The 21,175-nt window shown below is 41.0% G+C and overlaps 1 protein-coding gene across 10 annotated transcripts in view; it reads left to right on the top strand.

The window, feature by feature from the left end:
* The window catches only part of ATG7 (autophagy related 7), a 237,849-nt gene that overhangs the window by 34,710 nt on the left and 181,964 nt on the right, over positions 1-21,175 (top strand). For 7 of the 10 annotated variants that reach the window (XR_014232333.1, XR_014232334.1, XM_082345569.1 and 4 more), the window contains exons 8-13: positions 2,888-2,983; positions 7,962-8,050; positions 9,724-9,845; positions 13,819-13,909; positions 14,667-14,811; positions 19,834-19,992. Coding sequence is in view for 8 of the 10 variants with exons in the window: in XM_082345569.1 (XP_082201695.1) it covers positions 2,888-2,983; positions 7,962-8,050; positions 9,724-9,845; positions 13,819-13,909; positions 14,667-14,811; positions 19,834-19,992 (702 nt within the window). In the remaining 2 variants the exon portion in view is untranslated. The remainder of the gene's footprint in view (positions 1-2,887; positions 2,984-7,961; positions 8,051-9,723; positions 9,846-13,818; positions 13,910-14,666; positions 14,812-19,833; positions 19,993-21,175) is intronic. The other 3 variants (XM_082345567.1, XM_082345566.1, XM_082345563.1) reach the window with 2 other exon arrangements.

The raw sequence follows: 21,175 nt of genomic DNA, 5'->3' as shown, positions 1-21,175 counted from the left end.
CCTGTCTCCTGGCAGTGACTGGGCTCGCGTGTAATCCTGGTTTGCTGCTTGTCTGCCTTGCCCGTATCACCGACCAGCCCGTGAGCAGCGTTAGCACAGAGACCGTGTCGTACCCCACAGCGCATCCTCTGCATTTAGCGTAATGCCAGACACTTAATGGGCACGTGGTGTGTGCATGTAGAGAGGAGAGAGTTCCTGTGGACAGGCAGAGTCACTTGTGGACTTGAGCAGAGCACTGAAGAAATGATTTCTGTGAAACCTACGTATCACTTCACTTGAGGTCACTCTGGCCTTTATGGCGTGGATCTTGTTCACTTGCTTTCACATAATTCCAGTTGCTCTTTCGTGTTCCTTGAGTCATGAAGTTTCTTTGAATTTTTTTATCCTCTTCTTCCAGAAATAGGCATTGTTTTCAGTGTGAGCTCCCGCAGTTGTGGTCTGGCTTCACATTTTATTTCCTGCCTCCTCTTACCAGGACTTTGACTCCTGAGAAGCCACTCTTCCTCTGTGAGCCCTGGTGCCCTCACGGATAAGATGGAGAACTGTTGGAATCCCTCCAGGTTTCTCTCTTTTCAGTTTGTTTTCTCTTCTGGGGGAGTCTGGTGCCCACGACCCTAGTGACCACATTCTCCAGCCTGAACCTCCTCTGGACCCTGGACTGCGTTATCCAACCCCCTGCTGCCTTCTCCAGCTCCTCGAATTCATTATCTCCAAGCTGAACTCATGATCTTCGCCCAGGTCTGGCCCTCTTCTGGGCATCGCTGTCTCGATGACACCGTCATCCATCCAGTCACGAGAGCCAGAAATCTGGGCAGCCTGCTAGACACCTCTCCGTCCTTTCCCACCCCCGTGTCCCATAGATTTCGCGTCCTAAACTTCTGTCGGTCTGCCGCCTTTGCGTTTCTTCTGCCACCACCCCAATCTGAGCTTCATGGTCTTTCCTCTGCTTTCCTGCAGTGCCTCCTAACGGGGCTCCTTGTGCTGCTCAGGCCTCCCCCGAGTCCATCCCCATATCACCCCAGGCAGTCCTCTGAGAAGCAAATCTGATCATGTCACTCTCAGAATGAAGCATAGCAATGCTTTCTCTCCCGTGCTCTAAGGATAGACACCGAATTCCTTCACGTGGTGTACAGGACTCTGCATGGCCTGGCCCCTGTGTGTAGCCAGCCCCAAGTCCTTCTGTGCTCCCCTCAGGAGTGCTGCGTGCCCTCCTGCTGCAGGGCTTTTGCACGTGCCTTTTGCCCGGAACGCCTGTCTCCTTTCTCTTCTTCTGCCTCTTCTCTCCCCACCTCCACACCTCCCCTTTGCCCAGTGAAGTGTTCACTCTTTCTTCAGATTGAAACTTACTCATGATTCCTTGGGGAAGCCCTCCCTGACCTCTGTAAAGAGGTTTATTCTGCCCATAACGGGTTCTCATAGCACTGTATGGCTCCTCTTTGTAATATTTAGCACAATTGTATTGTACATTTTCTTGAGTGACCTTTGATCTTCATCTCCCATGTCAGCGTAAGCTCCATGAGGGCAGGTATCCTGTCTCATTTTTCACCATTGCATCTACATCCCGTAGTATTATGTCTGGTGTGTAAATACAGAGGGGGACTGAGGGCATGAGTGCATGAGTTGTGAGGATTGGAGCTCACATATGTGAAGTACCTGGGTCAGTGCCCCTTACATAGGAGGCCTTCAGCAAGCGGTAGGTTATGCCTAGTAGGGCTCATTATAAGTGTCTCTTTATATGGTCTTTTGCTCTCTGATTAAGGCTATGTTGCTTATAAAGTCTTTCCCAAATTGTCTGTGCACCTGAAGTCAATATGTAGTATGAGTCGTAGACGTGCTTGGTGGTCTGACAGGAGACAGATTATGGGAGAGGTGTGTGATCTGTTGTGGGTAATTTAGAGCAGTAGTTCTTAATTTGAGGAAGGGATGATGGTCAAATGTATAACCTCTGAGAATTTGGTGGAAGCAGTCAATCCTTGCCCACCAAAAAATAAGCGTCTAATATCTAACTTCAGGGGATCCACAGAACACTGAAACGCATTCCTGGATCCTCTTTGGGTCCCTGATTTAGAGGAACATGAAGGGAAGGACAGGAGTTAGCCTGCCCCGGTGGGGAGAGAAGGCTGTGGGATTGCTGCGATCTGGAGGTGGGTGGCCCATCTCTGTTCCCGGCCAGAGCTGGGACCTTTGCATCTGGAGGTACTGCCTGTTCAGGTCTGGAGCCCCAGCTCGCTGGGAGGGAGTGGGTGCCTGTCCCTGAAGAGGGCGCACTGTCCACTCAGTCAGCAGCGGCGGCGGTTACCACGTTCTGAGCTCTGACTGTGTGTCCAGCACAGAGCTGGTCACTCACACGTGGTATCAGTAATCCTTCCAACACCCTGCAGAGTGAGTAGTATCGTTCTCATTTTATAGGTAAGGAGAATGGAAATGAGGCTGGGGAATGGCGGCCCCTTCACATGTGAATTATCTTACCTCCTATAGTCAGAATGCCTCCCACAGTGGGAAAAAGAACATCCACGTTTTTATCGGTAGCTCACAGCACGACATGACAGAGTAGCAAGGCCAGACGTTGGGTCCACCTGCGACCTCGTGGGCTGTAACCTCTGAGTCTCAGTGTCCTCCCCCTCTTCCTCGTAGATGGTTGTGAGAATTAAGAGGTGATGGATATAAACAGGCTTTGTTAGGTGTTAATCACATGTTATAACTGTTCTCATTGTATTTTCTTAGAATACATTTGTCAGCTTTCATTTTCAAAGGAAAATGATTTTCTGTGGACTGACCTCCATCTCCTGCTATTCTATATAGATGAAATTTTGAGGTCCTGAGTCAGGCAGCCAACTTTGCCTTTACCAAAGAAAGGCACACTTTCTTGCCTTTTTGGTTTTAACAGAAACCTGGAGAAATTAGGCATGGCCTGCCTGCAAGAGAAGCCCTTCCGGAAATTTGCAGGGTAACCGGTTCAGAAGGCCCCGGAGCATCCAGGAAGGTTTGACCAGTTCACTAATGATGCTTTCTCTAAAGTAAAGCTGAGTAGCAAGTGCATCTTTGGTTGGTTTCTTCTCGTTTCTTGGATGACTTACGGTTGTTAAAGGTGATCACTAGGGGATCACTTAATGCCAAACTCCTTTGACTGTTACTTGTAGTTAAAAATACCTGTTGCTTTATGATTCAATAATCATATTTATGTGTGTCTTTAGATGTATATACACACGCATAGAAAACTGAAGCAAAACTTTCACAAAATAATACTTTGCTAGGGGCCATGCACTCTGTTTTCTATCCTATTCTATCTTTTTGAAAAATGCTAGTTGAGACCCAGTGAATGATTTAGGACTCACGAATAGCTCATCGCGTAGAGTTTGGACAGTGCTGTGTGCCCACTTCGAGAATACTGGCAGATAAATGAGCTGCACTTGGTGTGGTTCCATTCATTATTTTTATGTCCAGCTATATCTTTCTGTTTTTAAAATCTCACAAAGCTCTTCAATTAAGTTTTTGGAATTTTTTTTAAGTAAACATTTTGTGTATTTCCTTCTAATCTTATGTGCATTTTTCTAAAGGCTAAGATTCTACTATATTCTGTTTTATTTTAGTATTTTAGCATAATATGAAACTCTGCATTAACATCCTTTTTAATAAATTTGTATGATAATGTATTTACCAAGTTTTTGACTTTTAGGTTTCTCATAATTCTTCACTTTTAGGAGCTTCTTTGTGCATGAAATCCCATACTCCCCTCCCCTTGTATTTTGAATTATTTATTTCCTTAGGAAAAATTTCTAGATGTGGAATTACTGGGTTAAGAGTTTGAACATTTTAAGGTTTGTAATCGGTTGTGTGCTGGTAAATGTTTGACAGCGGGCTCTTGGCGATGGGGGTACCCTGATTTTGTAGTGTCTGCTTACTTCCGTGGTCTCAGCTCTCCCACCGTGGCCCATTTCGGGCTCCCAGTGTGAAGTCACAGGCTGCGGAGCTGGGGAGAGATTGGACCGGTCGGCTCTCCCAAGCCTTGGGGCCCCTCTAGCACCACTGCTTGCAGTAACTGTGGCCACAAGCCGCCGACTTTTTCTCCTGCCGCATTGAACGTTCTGTACATTGCCACACATTTGGTTGGCTGAAAATGGGCCTTGTTTAAGTTCTCCTTTCCCTCAAAGAAATGACTCCACTATGGGTCACGGGGCCACTGCACTATTGGAGCAGTTCTGGTGGTTACACTGAAACAGCCCCTGTCACTATCCCGTTGCCAGTCCTTAAGGAAAGCTTGCTTGATTGAGTTTTACTTCTTTCTTCAGAGCAATTATTGAAGATTAAATGTTTGGGAAATATTTTGTAATTTTGACAGCATTAGCCTTTAATTCTAGGGCTGTAAAATCTTTGGACAAGAGCAATAAATAGCGAAGGAGCAATAATTGGTCTGCTGTTAGCGGGGCTCTTTCTTCTCTTAGTGATCTCGGCATCTTGGCAGCCATCTGTGACATCGCCGTGCATTAGATATCTGAACTTTTTCCCTATACTTTTAAGACACATAATCTCCCTCGTGCATTTCCCGTTATATTGAGTGTTTGGGTAATAGACAGCCATTTGTCAGATAAGCATGTTTTTTGGCATCAGTGTGGAAATTTCTCCACACACTCAAGTTGACAATTTTGCCCTCATTTCTTTCTCACTTTGTACTTTTTCAGCAAATTGCTGGGTGGATTGTAGCCAGATCATTACTGAACAACTTCAATGAATTGTATGCCCTCAGCCAAGGAGAAAAGAGTGTTTATTTCATAAACCTTCTAAACAAAGGGTTTTTTTGCAATGACATTTTGTTTCTTTCTGCTGATGTATTGTAAAAGGAAGAGATTTGCCCAAGTTCACACAATGAATTTGTGGCAAAGCCAGTTCTAGAATCCAGATCTCCAAGCCAATGGTTATTTCTGACTGCCATTTATAAAATCTGTTTACCCATATAGTTAAACTGGCTTACCCAGCCTTGTGTGGACTAATTCCTACAATGATTGAGGTTCCGGATTTGGTTCCTAAAGCACTTGAAGATCTTGGAGTCACTTTTGAATCATCAAAGGAAAATTAAATGGTATTCAGCCTAGTGTCGAATGGATTCTGTCATTTTCCAGTCCGGGTGCTCGCTCTTTGTACCCAAGCGTGCCTCATGTGGGTAGGAGAGTTACTTTAAGGCATTTTCAAGCCGACCTCCCTTTACGAGTAAGTGATAAATTTCTCTTTAGTGGTTCATTCCTTCTCTGTAGCTCATTTTAGGTCAGGTTGCTCTAAGAAATTTATTCCTGGTCTTCTCGAAAAAGATTTTCTTTTTCTCATTACCTTCCTGCCTCATTGCCTTTGTATTTAGTGGCAGAAATATGCTCATTCTTTGAAATTAGGCGTCCACTTGTGGTATCTAAAGTAACGTTCTAATTTATATAATTTAAACATCATTTGGTCCCAACTCTACAATTGCAGATGGTAAAACCTAGATCCAGAGAATATTTGATAAACTAGAACTTAGCCTCCTTTTTCTCTGCTGGTTAAGAAAAGATAACCTTGAAACTGAAGGTAGGTAACTGTGTAAGGGTGATAGACTGAACTGAACAAAGACGTCAGTCAATCTACCACAATAGAGTTTATTTCTATTGTTGTTACAGTTACCATTTGTTGAGCCGCTTGTCTTGCTCCCAGTCTCTGTGCTAAGTGCAGGTGAGAGTTACCCTCTAGATGAGAAAATTAAGGCATAGAGAGGTGAAGTAAATTGCTGAAGGCCAAATGAGAGTAAGTGACAGGACATTAGATAAGAGCCTAGGTTTATGGAGTCATACTTGAAAACTGAAACTCAGCATCTCTATATGAATGGCATTTCCTGGATTGATACTATCTGGGTTCTTCCCAAATAAAAATTGAAGAGCCTTTAGACACCTGGTAAGATTGAGCCTTAATAGAGACTGTGTTGTTTTGTAAGCTATATAGGATTTTTTTTCTCTTTAATGGTCTATAAAGCTCTATAATTCTGGAGCTAGAAGGAATCCTTTGAGATGAAATTATTTTACTGCTTCATTTTACAGGTGAGGGAAGACCTTCCCCAAGGTCTTAAAATCAGTTAGCTGCAGGATTAGAACGTATGCCCGCTGGCGCCCCAGCCAGTGCTTTTTTCACTGCGTCAGGCCATTCTCTTCTCTTCTCTTCTCTGCTGGATAACAGAGAGGTAAATGCCTTTGGTGAATTTTTTAAAATGTGAAGTTGAAGCAGTGATTACTTAATCATATAGTATGCCTGGCAGATGCCCTCTGTCACAATCGATAGAGGGGAACAAAATAAAAAGGTGCCCCACGTGGTGGCGGTGGCCAGCTGGACCAGAAGAGCTCCAGGGAGACAGTGTCTCCATTCAGAGGGAGCGCTAGGCTAGAGGCCTCATTCTCAGGGCTCTCTTGCTTCTCATAGGAACCTGTCTCTTAGACCATGCTCTCACCTTCTCACCCAGGAGAATCCCAGATGCATTCTGTTGTCATGTCTCCTTCATCAGCTCTGGTCTGTAGCAGTTCCTCAGACTTTTGTTGTTTTTAGTGTCCTTGACCTTGACAGTTTTGAAGAGTACTGGTTCAGTTATTTTGGTCTAATGCCTCTTAATTTGGGTTCGTCTGATGTTTACTTATGATTAGCTGGGTTATATTAGATGGGGTTATTTTTGGAAAGAATACCACTAAGGTGAAGTGCCCTTGTCATCATTATATCCAAGCTACCTGATACTTACATGGCATCCCTGATGGTCTTGAACTTGATCACTTGTTTAAGGTAGAATTTGCCAGCTTTCTCCACTGCAAAACTACTATTTTTTTCTTTTGGGAGCGAGTCACTAAGTCGAGCCCACACTCAAGGAGGAGAACGATTCAGCTCTACTCCTGGAGGGGGAGGTATCTACATATGTTGTTTGGAAATCTTCTGTAAGAAAGATTTGTCCCTTCACCTTCGTATTTATTTATCTCATCATTTATATCAGTATGGACTCATAGATACTTGTTTTATACTTTAGGTTATAATCCAATACCACGTTATTTATTTTGTTGATCAGATTGTCCCCGCCTTGGCCATTGAGAGCTCTTTCAGGTGTCTCGGGTGCCCACTTGACATGCCCACCGTCCTTCTGTTTATTGAGCACTTCCTTACTTTCTGGTGTAGAAGGTGCTTCAGGCTCATCTTGTATTTTCCTTGCTGCAGCCCTAGAATTAGCCACGTAGCCGTGGAGCCCTGATTTCCTTTTGCAGGAGAATGGTATTTAGAAATCAAGATCTCATTGTCTTTTGAGAGGAAGGAGACAGAAAAAGTGAAAGATGTTATGTATATCGTACAGAGGGATATGGAAGCAGAGAGGACAGGGTGATAACCTCCACCAGGGGCAGTCTTCACTGAAGACATGGTGTTTGAAGTTCAGTTGAGTTTTCCAGTTGGAGATCAGGGTTGGGGGAGCTGGAAGAGGGAGGAATGGGAGGAAATATATGTTAGCAATATCAAAGACATCCGGCTTTTTAATTTGGTCTCACTGGATTTACAATGGTAGTGACCCTTCCTTGATTTTCTCATTACATGAAAATTAGCAATTTTCGCAGATGATGTCTCTTTGTGAGAGGATTTTCTCTGTGTGAGCCCTGACAGTTGACTGCCCTTCCTCCCTCCCAGTTTTCCTTTCAGTCTTTCTTCCTTCTGAATGTATCTAGTTCCTACTCTCTGCCAGGCCCAATGCGAGGCACAGGGGACGTGCAGAGAAGAATCTGACAGCCCCTGCCATCAAGAAGTTCTCTTGTCTGGTGTGAGGTCCTTTGGCTTTCTTCTCTTGCCTCTAGCCCTTCACCAAGTGTCTAATTGTTGATGCTTTTGCAAAAGAGCATAAATAGGAAAGAGGAGGGATTAGCAGTGTTTGTGTTGTGAATGTGACATGATACTTGCCTCACTCAGAAAATCTTTTCTGTTCACAGATAACTATTGGTGTATATGATCCCTGTAACTTAGCCCAGTACCCTGGATGGCCTTTGAGGAATTTTTTGGTCCTAGCAGCCCACAGATGGTATTTACGTGTGTGTGTGTGTGTGTGTGTGTGTGTGTGTGTGTGTGTGTGTGTGTGTGTCTGTCTGTCTGTCTGTCTGTGTCTGTGTCTGTCTTTGTCTATATGTTTTTGACATTGTGCCTAACTATATCTATATTTCTGTTTTCCCAAATGGATTTTTTTCACTGCTGGCGTAGAAACCAGATAATAAATCAATAAATCAGTCATGATCCAGTTTCCATCAGTGGTGAGCCTCTAAGCAGGTCTGTTATGGAGCTTCAGACTCCGACCATACAGCCCTAAAGATATTTTAGAGTAGGGCAGGGCCAACAGCTGGAGGTCCCCATCCTGAAATTCTCTAGCCCTCCCTTCAGCTATCTGAGTCAGGTTCAGATAGGATTTTCCTGTTGCTACCATCTGCCCTTTTTCTCAACCTTGGACTAAATAAAACAGAGGGTAATATACATTTGAAAAGATGCTCAACATCATTAGTCATCAAGGAAATGAAGTATAACTAGATACTACTCATTAATAAAGATAATAAGATACCATTATGAAATACTACTACATACTCACCAGATAATGAGATACTCGCCAGAATGAGTTTAAAAAGATGAGAATACCAAGTGTTGTCGAAGATGTGGATGAATTGGAACCCTCAAACACTGCTGGAAAACTGTTTGTCAGTATCCACCAAAGTTAAAAATATCTATAGCTCAGCAGTTTCCCTCTCGGGTATATACAGCACAGAAATGAATACTCAGATGCAAGCAAAACATATACAGGAATGTTTATAGCAGCATTATTCTTAATAACCAAACACTGGGAATAACCCAGCTGTCCTTGAACAATGAAATGGACAATCAATAGTGGTGTATTCACTGCAATGGAATGCGATGCTGTAGTGAATCTGAATGAACTACTGATACACATATCAACATGGATGAATTTTAAAAAACATAATGTTGAGTGAAGGAGTCTGGACCTGAGATAGTACGTGCTCCCTGGTTCCATGTATGTAAAGGTCAAAACAGGCAAAACCCATGTCTGGACTTAGAAGTTGGAGTAAGAGTTACTTTTGAAGGGGCTGGTTATTGACTGGGAGGAGGCATGAGACAAGCTCCTTTATATTTAGGGTTTGGGTATTTACCTTTGTGTCTGCTTTACTTGAATAACAATGTTCACTAAAGATAGCTAGATTATAGATCATCCCCAGAGGGAGAGTGTTGTACTTGCTTGTCCTGGTGGGGAGTCTGTAGAGCTGTGGGCTTCCTCACCACTGCCCGAGCTGCCGTGTCGTAGACTGTACATTCAGGTGGGAGAAGGGGGACCAGAGGAACCCATGCTTGTCTTGGAGTTTCTTTTTAATATCTTGTGAGCTTTTTTTTCTTTTTCTGCATTTAAGATTCATTTGTCAGAAATATTCATGTGCAATGTGAAATTGTTACATAAAACTCACCTAAAAAGAAATCATAGCCAGTTCAGCGCTCAGCCTCTAAACGCTTGGACAAAGGAAGCCTGCGTGGATATGTTCAGAATCTCTCAGAGGTTAAGATCATCCCCCAAGGGTGTCAGGGAGGCATAAGTACAATGAATTGAATCCTCTCCACCTGGGTTTGCCGAAGCTCTTACGTGAGCTCTTTCTTTTCCTTCCTTAAAAAAAATAAAAAATAAAAATCTGGGCCCGACATCAGGAGTAGCAGTTTCCAGTCTGTTGAAGTCCTCTGCTTCCGGGACCGCACTCTGCAGGGGGTGAGAGACGTCACCCACAGCATCATCTTCGAAGTGAAGCTTCCAGAAATGGCATTTAGCCCAGGTAACTTGCTGGTCTTTGAGAATGCATATACTTACCATGTACCAGAAACCAAATTAGGTTTAATTTTTCTTTCATCCCTTCGCAATGGCAATGGAGATAGAGAAAAGTACAGCTCCTACCTCTTTGCCACTAGGAGCTCTTCCCTGGAACAGAGGGCATGCTCTGCTATTCAGACAGGAACAAAGGCAGAGATTGTCCTCAGGAAATTTCCTAGAGGCAGTTTTTTCAGTCCTGAGAATTTTTTTCCCCTCTATTTTTTGTTTTTGCTTAACATAAAATCTTTATTCCTTACCCTTCTTACAGGAAGAATGAAGTATTAATGCACCTACATATTTATTTGTTACAAAAAGTTGTGTGTGATCTTAATCTCCGTATAGTAAGCCAGTCAGCAAAAGTGCCATTTCTCCTTCCACGTTTAATATTCTTCATCTGATCCTGTGTGGTAGGCATCAGCTGTTCTCCGTGTTTCATAAGTTAGGAAACTTGGGCTCACAGATAATGTTATATATATAGATAGATGTGTGTGTGTGTGTGTGTGTGTGTGTGTGTAGATATAGATACCCACATTTATTTATATATTTATATTTATGTACACATCACAAAGACAGAATAACATACCCAAATTTGAGTAAAATAAAGGTAATAATACCCACCTCATGGAGTACCCCTTATGAGGAATCTGACTCCTATGTAAAAGACAGACGCAATGGTGGCATATTATAGTTGCTTAATAAATGCTAATTTATGGTAATTTCCTATCTTACCCATAGCCAAGAACCCTTTCCAAGATGATCCCTCAGATTTCTATGTCTTACTTGCTGTCCAGAGTACTTTTATATACCTACATGGTTTAATTTGCGCCTTACAGCACCTGCATTGTTCCAAGGAACATTGCTTTCTTTAATCCGTGGATCATGTGCCTTAATGTGAGTGTGTGTTTTGGGGGTGAGGGGTGTTAAAATCTCTGCTTCGTCAGGCAAAAGAAGAAGCTGTTTACTTGTTAGTTTAGAGCCTTAAAATATCTGTCGCCTCTCTGCCGTCTTTAGATATTTAATACATTTGATTTAGCACCCTCTTCTGGCACATTCTAAAATAGCTCCCATGTGATGTTTCATTAAGCCGCCACTGGAAGGTAGCTCCAGGGGAATGAGGTGAGCGTGAACTAACCAGTAATGCGGCCTGGTCTCCACCTGGCAGGCCACCAACTATTTCCACATGTCACTCACTTAATCCTGCCAACCACCTTTGGGGGGAGGCACTTTTCTTTCCATTTTTAAAGATAAAGTCACTGAATTACTCTTACTCCCTGCTCCCAGTGATATATCACTGATGCTTGGTGAAGCTGGCAAACCCAGGAAACACCGTGCAATTCCATTTGAAAAAGAGGTTTTCTGTAGCGCAGTAGTGCTGTCAAGTCTTTACGCTTGATATTGAGTGTAGATTATTTAGTTTAAGAAAGGTAGATGTTCCTCTTTTTTCATGTAAATTAATGTTTTCCCTCTTAGCTGTAAATAAAACCTTATAAAAAATAAAACTTTGTAAAGTTATTCTGTATCGTAATGTGAACTGAAGGTATTCGTATGGTAGTGTCTTTTAATATTTCTGAGGCATCCCATAGTTGCAATGACAGTGTTATAAGAAATGCAATTTTGAATATCCTGTGTCTTCTTCTGCTCTTGGTGGTGCAGCCAAGCTCACTCCCCTTTGCTGATACAGAGTGTTGGAGCAGCTGGCTGAGGGAAGCAGCAGACACTGCTGAGGTGGGAGCCCTCACCCGAGAGCCCTGCTGAGAGCCCTGCTTTCAGTTTCTGTCCTTGACGTGCTCCTCCTCTTTGTCCAGCTAGGGGAAGACAGGGCCTAACTTTCCCCTAAAAAATATTTTCTCGTTAACTTGGGGTATGTCTAATGGATGTAGATTATGTGGAAGCAGATATGATAGACTAAATATTATGGTCACCTATAGTATTTTAAAAAATTATCAGTAAGTTTAAAGTACATCTAATTTTCTTAAAATGGCTGTAACATCTTGAGTACAGAGATGTTTTAATTTGCAATGACATTTTGTGTTTGCCTTATAATTTCTTATCTGTAACAGGAGAAAGCTGAGGCTGGAGTTATTAATTATAGTACTAGACTGTGTTTCTGAATTTCTTGTCAAATTTCTGTACATGTGTTAGAGAAGCATTTTTAAATTTAACATGAGAATAGTAAGAAAATCCAACAAAATATGAGTTAGTAACTGGTTTGAACTCTTTTTTTCCCCCAGAAAAATGATTTTGGAGTTCTTATCCTCTTTAAGAACTCAAATCTATTATTTCAGTTTTAATTTTTTGTGATGTGAAAAAGGACCACACCAGAGCACCTGAGTTAAAACAGGAAGGGTCATTTGTTTTTCGGCTCCTTGCTGTGAAAGATACCCCCAGCCAAGTAGCTTTTGAAGATAACTGACCCCCTCGTTTCCCATTGGTCGTCCTGTCCCAGAAATAAAAAATAGTGTAAAGCAAATCAATACCTCTAGGTCCCATAATTATATTGAGCACTATTATTTTAAGAAACAAAGGTTGAAAGCTAAAAAGTTCCCAAGGAAAGGAAAATAGAGGTGTTGATAGAAATAAAAGTAGGAGAATGTCCAAAGAAAACCAGTGTACAATTAGAGACCAATGTAAAATTCCTACCATAGCCCTGTATCTCTTAACCTTAAGTCAAGGAGCTTCTGTTCCTTCAGGGACTGTTATTTCAAGCAGATATTGGAGGTGATGCTGGAAGAGTAGGTAGCTAAGTGAATTCCCTGCTAAGGAGTTGAGGCTTTATTGTGAATTTTGGGAATTCAGTGAGGAAGGGAGAGCGACTGAGGTCCCATGGTGTGGGGAGTGTAAGACTGGGTGGCCCCCATTAGCAGGATTTACAAGGCCGGGTTTCCACCAAGGAAGCCAGGTTTCCACCAAGGAAGCCAGGTTTCCATTAAGGTGAGGAGGTAGCAGAAGTATTCTGCAAAGCAATTGAGATTTTTAAGAGGATTTTGCAACAGTGGAATAGAGCAGCATTACCCTGAATGTGTCCTGTGAGATTTTAATTGGTGTTACTGGTTGAGGGAGATAATGGAGAGCCAGGTAAGATTGGGAAGCTCAAAGCCAAATCAGACAAAGTGGCTCCTTTACTGCAGGTTTCTCAGAGCTTTATCTCCCTCATGTGCGATGTGACGCTCCAGGTTTGGGTGGTGGTGGGGCAGGTGGAGAACACAGGTAGGTGTACAGAAGCATTTCCCAGGCCCGTCAGCCATGGGATCTTTATCCTCTCAGAGCTTTGCATGGAGCACATTTTGAGAACAGCTGGAATTGGAGTTACAGAGGCACCCATTGCAGAGGTTAAAAGAGGTCCGCGGAAAAGGGAAAAGTCAGAGGAGAGGAAAGTCTGAATGGATAAGGATGTGCCTAAAGGAGAGGGCAGCTTAACAGAAGAGCATTCCCTTGCACTGAGGTCTGGAGACAGGTAGGCGCAGTGATGGAACTGAGAGGCTGGGTGGAAGCGTAACGTAAGGATGAGGAACGGAAGGGGCGCGCTCAACGGAGAGGTACAGGTCCGGGTGGGAGCTCAGCAGAAGGTGTGCTGCAGTCACACTGGCTTGTCTTCCTAAGGTAGAAAGCCCTTCACAGGCTTAGACCCGCTCCAGATACATTCTTTTTTTGGAGCAACTTCCAGTAACTACAGAAGTTAAGGCAACTCGGGCCAGAGACCAGGGCTATTTCAGAAGCTCTTCTGCGGGAAGACAGTGCTTGGGTCTGAGGGTCTCTAAACAAGATTCCTAGTGGCTCAGGAAAATGAGGCAACTGAGGCAAGTAGATGCAAATTCTGGCCTGCAAACCTTGAAAAAGAAGTGAACTAAAAGCTTATCAATGCGTGAGCCATCTTGCTGCTTTGACTTATTTTTTAGTTTTCCCTCCTTCCCTAAACTTACTGTTTGATTTGCCTTAAGATTGTCCCAAGGCAGTTGGATGGGAAAAGAACCAGAAAGGAGGCATGGGACCAAGGATGGTGAACCTCAGCGAATGTATGGACCCTAAAAGGTATACTTTGGAAGCCGTTTTCTCCAGGGTGCACACCAGGTTCTGTCAGGCCAAGAGCATTGCCCAGTTCAGTCAGGGGGTGCCTTCACACTGACGACGAGTGTTAATCCACTCTTGGCTGCCTCTTGATTTACGTTTGGTTGTGAGAATTAATATTAATGATGGATATCCTGAAGGACACACAATTCATGTTTCTCTAGACATTCTAAATTTCGTTCTTGCTTCAAGCTCAGACTCTCAGACCTGTGTACCTACACCACCTTTTAGTTCTTTATTCATTGCCCTTTGATTTTGTCCATTAGCCTACACTGAAGGACATTATAAGAAATTTCACAGAAACCAGTACTGTATTGAAGGCATGATGTAAGTACCCCCTTTATTGAGGAGACGGAAATTTCTCTGTTTTCAGTATTAGGAAAATCTTTCCTCAGAAGCGGCTGGTGTGTTTTTATTCCTGGACACAGTAACTCCTACACCTGGTCATGCTTCCCATTTCACCTTGGCTGCTGGGAGCTCAGGATCAGATTGGTGGGCCCATCACTGTGCAATTGCAGAGGATAATGGTGGCATGCGTTCTGTGTGGTCACCTTTCTCCTCCTCGCTCACCCTCAAGCTTTGTTTTACTTTTCCTTCGATACTAATTTCCATAGTATTTGTTTCTTATTTTCTCATACAGCTACTTTCTATCTAAAAAGGACAAGATTGGGGCATAAATGAGTGACTGACTAAATAAATAAGTAATTCTCTCATTTTCTAGGTTAGCTGAGTCATCAGTGGATCTAAATCTCAAATTGATGTGTTGGAGATTGGTCCCTACTTTGGACTTAGACAAGGTTGTGTCTGTCAAGTGTCTGCTGCTCGGAGCTGGCACCTTGGGTTGTAATGTAGCCAGGACATTGATGGTAAGTTTGTCAGATGTTACCTCTAAAGCTGTGGCTTCTCTTCTTATTTCACTATACAGTCCACCTTCCATACCTGTGGGTTTCACATCCGAAGACTTGGAGGGCCTTGTATTTTATGTAAGGGACTTGAGCATCTGTGGATTTTGGTATCCCCAGGGGCTCCTGGAACCAGTCCCCCACGGATACCAAGCGACGACTACACCTGAGTGCCTTCTCTCTCCCAGACTCCCCCTATTCTCTCTCCCTCCCTCCCTTCTCTTTTTCCTCCCTGTCTCCCTCCCTTTTTTTTCTCAGTATCTCTTTAAGTATAAAAGGAATACATGCTTTTATTATAAGGTAGAAACAGGAACTCTCCCTCCACTCCCATCCCAAGTCACTTACCAGAATTAAGCAGACTTCACAGATTATTACACAGCGTCTTTCCCTGAAGTTTTCATAGGTATGTGCAAATGCAGCGAGAGAGATTTGTCATCTTTGCTCTTACTTATTTATTTATTTATATTTACAAAAATTGGATCATAGCATACTGTCTATAGCACGCTTTTATTTTTAACTTAATATAACAATAATTGTGGTTCTCTTTCTATGTATTCCATATTATGTATATGTAGGATTTTATTATATGTCTTGTCCTCAATTTATTTAATCAATTTCAGCATATTTTTCTTTTAGAGATGCTGTTGAAATGAACATTCTTATATCTTTACATGTCCATGGGATTATTTCTTTAGGAAAAAAGCCCTAGAAGTAGAATTACTGTTAGAGAGAATGTAAAACAGAGCTTTTAAATTTGCATTTCTTTAATTAGTGAGGGTTAGTATTTAATTTTATTTCTTTTGTGAATTTTATTTCTTCTATTCATGTCCTTTGGGCTTTGTTTCTTATATATTGACTAGGAGTTCTTTTTTTAATGGATATTAACCTTTTTTCTGTAATATAATGCAAATATTTTTCTCAATTTAAGTTACCTTTAGCCACATAAAGGTTTTTAAAAATTTGATGTTATTAAATATGTCAATCTTTTTCTTTATGGTTTACAGAACTCTTGTTTTTATGTTTAGATCTTCATCAATGTGGAATTTATTTTTGTTTTATGATGAGAGTTAAATATCTAACTTTTTTTCCACAAAGTGGATAGTCATTTGATTGAATGGCATTCGTTCAATAATACAAATCATCATTTTTCCACCTTTATCAAATACTAAATCTCCTTATGTACCTGAGTCTCTTTTTGGATTCTGTTTTGTTCCATCATTCCATTTGTTTGTTCCTGCATTATTACTCACAGCTTTAACTCAAATTACAATGAATTTATAGATAAATTGGGAAGGATTGACATCTTTACAATATTGATCCTTAGTTCCAGAAGCATTGTATATCTCTTAAATTATTTAGATCATCTTTGTAGCATTTTCTTTATTTAGGTCTCACACATGCCTTATTTAGTTTATGTTCACATGTTTAATTGTTTTTTTTCTTTTAAAGATATGTTCCTCCCACTAAATTTTCCAGTTGACTATTATTGGGATATATAGGAAAGATATTCTATCTGGCTATCTTTCTAAACTTTCTTAGTTATATTAGTTGTTTGGTTGATTCTTCAGAATTTTCTAGGTTGATAAGTATTCCTCACCAACGTTTATACCTATTTCTAGGATTGGCTAGGACTCCATGGTTTTGCTGAGGAATAGTGGGGAGAGTTGGCATCCTCATTTTGTTACTGACTTTAATGAGAAACTTCTTGTTTTTCCCTTTAATTTTGATATGTGATATTGGTTTCTGCTAATGCTCTTTTATAAATTAAGGAGGCAGATTTTTATTTCTAGTTTACTATGAGTTTACATCAGAAATGATGGTTGAGCTTTATCAAATACATCTATCAAGATAATAGTATTCTAATGTTGAGCATTCCTGGAAAAAACCCTATTTGTTCATGGTATGTTATTCTTCTAATATACTATGGGATTCAACTGATAATGTTTTATTGCTAGGTTTTACATATGCATTCATAAGTCAAGTTGGTTTATAGTAATGTTTTTTCCTTTTCTTTGTGGTGTCGTGTATCTTAGAGCTGAGTTATGCTACTTTTATAAAATAAAACTTTCTGCCTTTTTCTATGCTCCAGGACAGTTTAAGTGTATGACTTATCAGTTCCTTGATAGTTTGGTAAAATTCAGTTATAAATCCATCTGGGCCTGGTGCCTTTTGGAATTTTGTTGGCAGTGAGGGCAGGGAATCTTTGGGAACTTTTACAAATGTTTCTATAGTCATTGACCTTTTTAGATTTTATACCTCTTTTGAGTCAGTTTAGTCATGTGTTGTTTTCCTAGAAAATCATCCATTTCATCTAAATTTGAAAATTAATTGATATAAAATACATGTGGTATTCTCTTACCATCTTTTATTTTATTTCATTTTTTTAAAATAAATTTATTTCTCTATTTCTTTTTTGGCTGTGTTGGGTCTTCGTTGCTGCGCGCAGGCTTTCTCTAGTTGCAGAGAGCAGGGGCTACTCTTCGTTGTGGTGCGCAGGCTTCTTATTGCAGTGGCTTCCCTTGTTGCGGAGAACGGGCTTTAGGCACGCGGGCTTCAGTAGTTGTGGCTCATGGGCTCTAGAGTGCAGGCTCAGTAGTTGTGGCACACGGGCTTAGTTGCTCCACGGCATGAGGGATCTTCCTGGACCAGGGCTTGAACCCATGTCCCCTGCATTGGCAGGCGGATTCTTAAACCACTGCGCCACCAGGGAAGTCCTTCTTACCAACTTTTAAATCTTCTCTTTATCCTCTTTTTTATCTCTCCTTATTCCTAATGTTGAATATTTGTGTTTTCTCTTTTTTTCTCTTTTTCAGACTTGCCAGAGAGGCTTGTCTATTTTATCAGTCTTTCCAGAGAACTAAATCCTTGATCTCTTTATTCCATAATTTTTGTTTTTGTTTTGTTTTGCTTCCAGATTCATTAATATTTACTTTTATCTTTATTCATTTCCTCCTCCTTTTTTGTGGAATTTATTTCATTCTTTTCCTAACTTCCAGAATGAGGTACTTAAGTTTTCTTAGCATTTTTAAAATTATAAAGTCATTATAGACCCATTGTAGAAAATTTGTAGAGTATAAGAGTTGTAAAGCAAGAAAAGAAGACCCATTTTTTGACTACATTTTCACTTATTTCTTTTCAGTGTTTGTTTAATGTATATTTAAAAATCTTATTTGATATATAAAAATGCCCGTTGCTTTTACCAATTAACATTGTAAACACTTTCTCGTGTCATTAAAAAGGATACCTAAAAAGCTTTCTTAATGGTTGTAGAATATGCCTTCTTGTATGATGAAACATGATTTACTGTGACATTCCCCTAATGTTAGACATTAACATTGTTTCTAGTTTTTTACAACTCTAAATTATGTTACAGAGAACATCTTTGTGATTGCATTTTTGTCAGTATTTCAGATTATTTCCTAAAATAGATTGCTGGAAGTAGGTCAAAGGATATGAACATTTAAAAAGTTCTAGAAACCTATTACCAAATTGCTTTCCAGAAGAATTATACCAGTTTACATTCTCAATCAGTAAAATAGTTTTTTCATCACCCCATCCTCACCAGCATTGAGTATTGTAATTTTCTTTAATCTTTACAGATTAGCCATTTAAACTGTGTAGCATTCCAGGAAACTGAAAGTTAAGTGTGAGAGTCCACATGCATGTGACTAACCTGTGGTATGTTTGTAATTTACGTAGCTTTCTTCCCACCGCCAAGCATGTTCCCAGACTGCCTTCCTTGCTCTCCACTCAGCATTGCTTTAAGGAATGCAAAAATACTCCCAAAATAAATATCCCCAAGCCAAGCACCAGTGACTTTTGGATTTTCCATACCTTTATTCCCCCTCCATGGTAGTTTGCTTACCTGGTGAAAGTCACTTATAAAACTGGGTGGGTAGACCAAAGTTACCAGTGGGCTTCAAAACAAACAGCCGACTTAAACTATGCTTTCAAAAGAGTGGATTCTGGCCCATCATCCTCCACCCCGACAGTGAGTCTTGGGTTGTTGTTGACTGTGCCCCTGGAATCATCAGACTAACTGAATTTCAAAGTCCCTAATGGAATGATATTGAAATAAGACAGAGATCAGACTCTTAACTCTGCAGCCAATCCTGGCAGGGCTTCTCTTACATCACTGTGCTTGTTTATGATTTACCGAAATACACATACCCCATCTCACCCCAGAAAGTAGGCATCTTCATTTGGTTGCCACTCTGGGGATCTCATTTCCTCCCCACCATTAACCAGATCTATGACCTAAGATAAGTCGCTTATCTTTTCTGGGCTTCAGTTTCTGTATCTGTAAAATAAAGTAATTGAACTAAAGATTTTAAAGAGCCTATCTAATTTTAAAATCATGTGGTTCTATAAGACTTCATAGGAGATGGAATTGAAGTGTATGAAATCATGAAAACTATTTCTGAGAATGTAGAATTGTCCCCTACATTCCAGAATATTAATAAGGGCTTTGCCTCTTGGAGAAAAAGTACAAAATCTTCTATGGTGTTATACAATTGGAAATAACTTATAAGTCACTTTTACGAGGAGCTAATTCAGGCTTTAAGTGAATTTTAGGATGAGCCGTTACTTATGCTTACTTAGTCATTCAAGGAAACAAGGACGTTGGGTGGCTCTTGCTAATCCTTTTAAGACAGTAACAGGAACAGTTCTTATGGGACTCACCCCCAAAGCTTCCTCTGGTGCCACTGTCAAAAATAATGAATTATTAGTCAGACCCACAATGACATTTCTTAGTCCCGTTACTGTAGGAAGCCAGTGTAATTATACACTGTGTGTATAATTATTTTGTCTTTTAAAGGAAGTTGACACTGTCAAAAACTGAATTTGCACAATTCAATTTCTGGAGTTTCCTGTATTTCGAGGTTCCCAAGCTGCTCCAAAATAAAACCCCTTTTAGGGATTTCAAGGGAGACACCCTGTGAAATGTTCATCAGAAACACACGATGATCTCCTGTTTCCATGCAGGGTTGGGGCGTCAGACACATCACATTTGTGGACAATGCCAAGATCTCCTATTCCAACCCTGTGAGGCAGCCTCTGTATGAATTTGAAGATTGCCTGGCGGGTGGTAAGCCCAAGGCCCTGGCTGCAGCAGACCGGCTCCAGAAAATATTCCCCGGAGTGGTACGTCGATGCTGTTTGAGAATGTCTGAGGTTTTCTCCTGGATCTTTCAGTGTTTAAGTCTTGGGGAATGAGGCCCTGTGGTATTGGTGAAAGGGAGTCAGACATCTGTCACTTACTACCAGGCCCTCATCATGTGGCCGAACCTCTGTTTCCTCATCTCAGAGGTGCAGATTACAATAACAAAACAAAACTCTCATATATTATTATGAAAATAAAATGAAGAGTACATGAAAAGAATGTTTTATAAGTTGCAAAGCATTATCTGAGTTGAGGAATTTGGGGTACGAATATTTTTAGATACTGCCTTGTTCCAAAGGGATTTATGGTGACTCAGATGTAGGATATTATTTTCCTCATCACCAGAATACTTGATAGTTAGTACAGGTTTATGAAATTAAATTGAATGTAAGTCTGCAGAAGAAAGATCTGGCTAATGTTTAGCTTTTTATTCCAGCTGCTTCTTATTTTTGACTTTCATCGTTTACTTTAAAAACAGTGAGGCAAGTCATTCAGCTCATTTGATTCAAAATCTTGCCAATGTTTTTGAGGTCATCCAGCAAAAGACATTCTGCATCTTGCATGCTTAATCAATTTATGTGACAGAGGTTAGATTAGGTGTCTCCGAAGTATCTGTTTGTACTTAAAGTGCCACAAGAGACTCTTGGCCCTGGCTAAAAATAAAAAACCTGCTTTCTGAAAATTTCTCTGTTTAGTCACTCAGCATTAGATTCATTCATTTTAACAGTCTTTGCTTTAAAAGCAACTTTGACTGTTTTGCCCATTTCATCAGTGTACCAGAGGAATGTCATTTATTGGGTTTAATTGAACAGTATTGATTGAACACCCACTGTACCCAGTGAGGTGCTGGATGCCAGAAGAGATAAGAGTAAGTTACACCCCATCACTGAGGAGGCATCTTAGTTAGGTTTCTGCCGTGACAATATTGCATATCACATACTCCCAACATCTAAATGGCTTACGATCATAAACATTATTTCATGCTCATGGGTCTGCAGGTTAGCCATAGCTTAGCTGTAGGCTAGGCTGGACTCAGGCTTCGAGTCAGGTTCCAATCTGCCCTATATGTCATTATTTCAAAATCTACGCTCCAGGAGCAACAGTCAGCTGGTCCTACTCTTCTCATGGTGGAAGGTAGAAGTGTAAAGGAGTTGGTGAGGCTTA

This window comes from Balaenoptera borealis (genome assembly GCF_965194805.1).
Source record: "Balaenoptera borealis genome assembly, chromosome: 12".
NCBI classification, from domain to species: Eukaryota; Metazoa; Chordata; class Mammalia; order Artiodactyla; family Balaenopteridae; genus Balaenoptera; species Balaenoptera borealis.
This window is presented reverse-complemented; position numbering and strand designations above follow the sequence as displayed.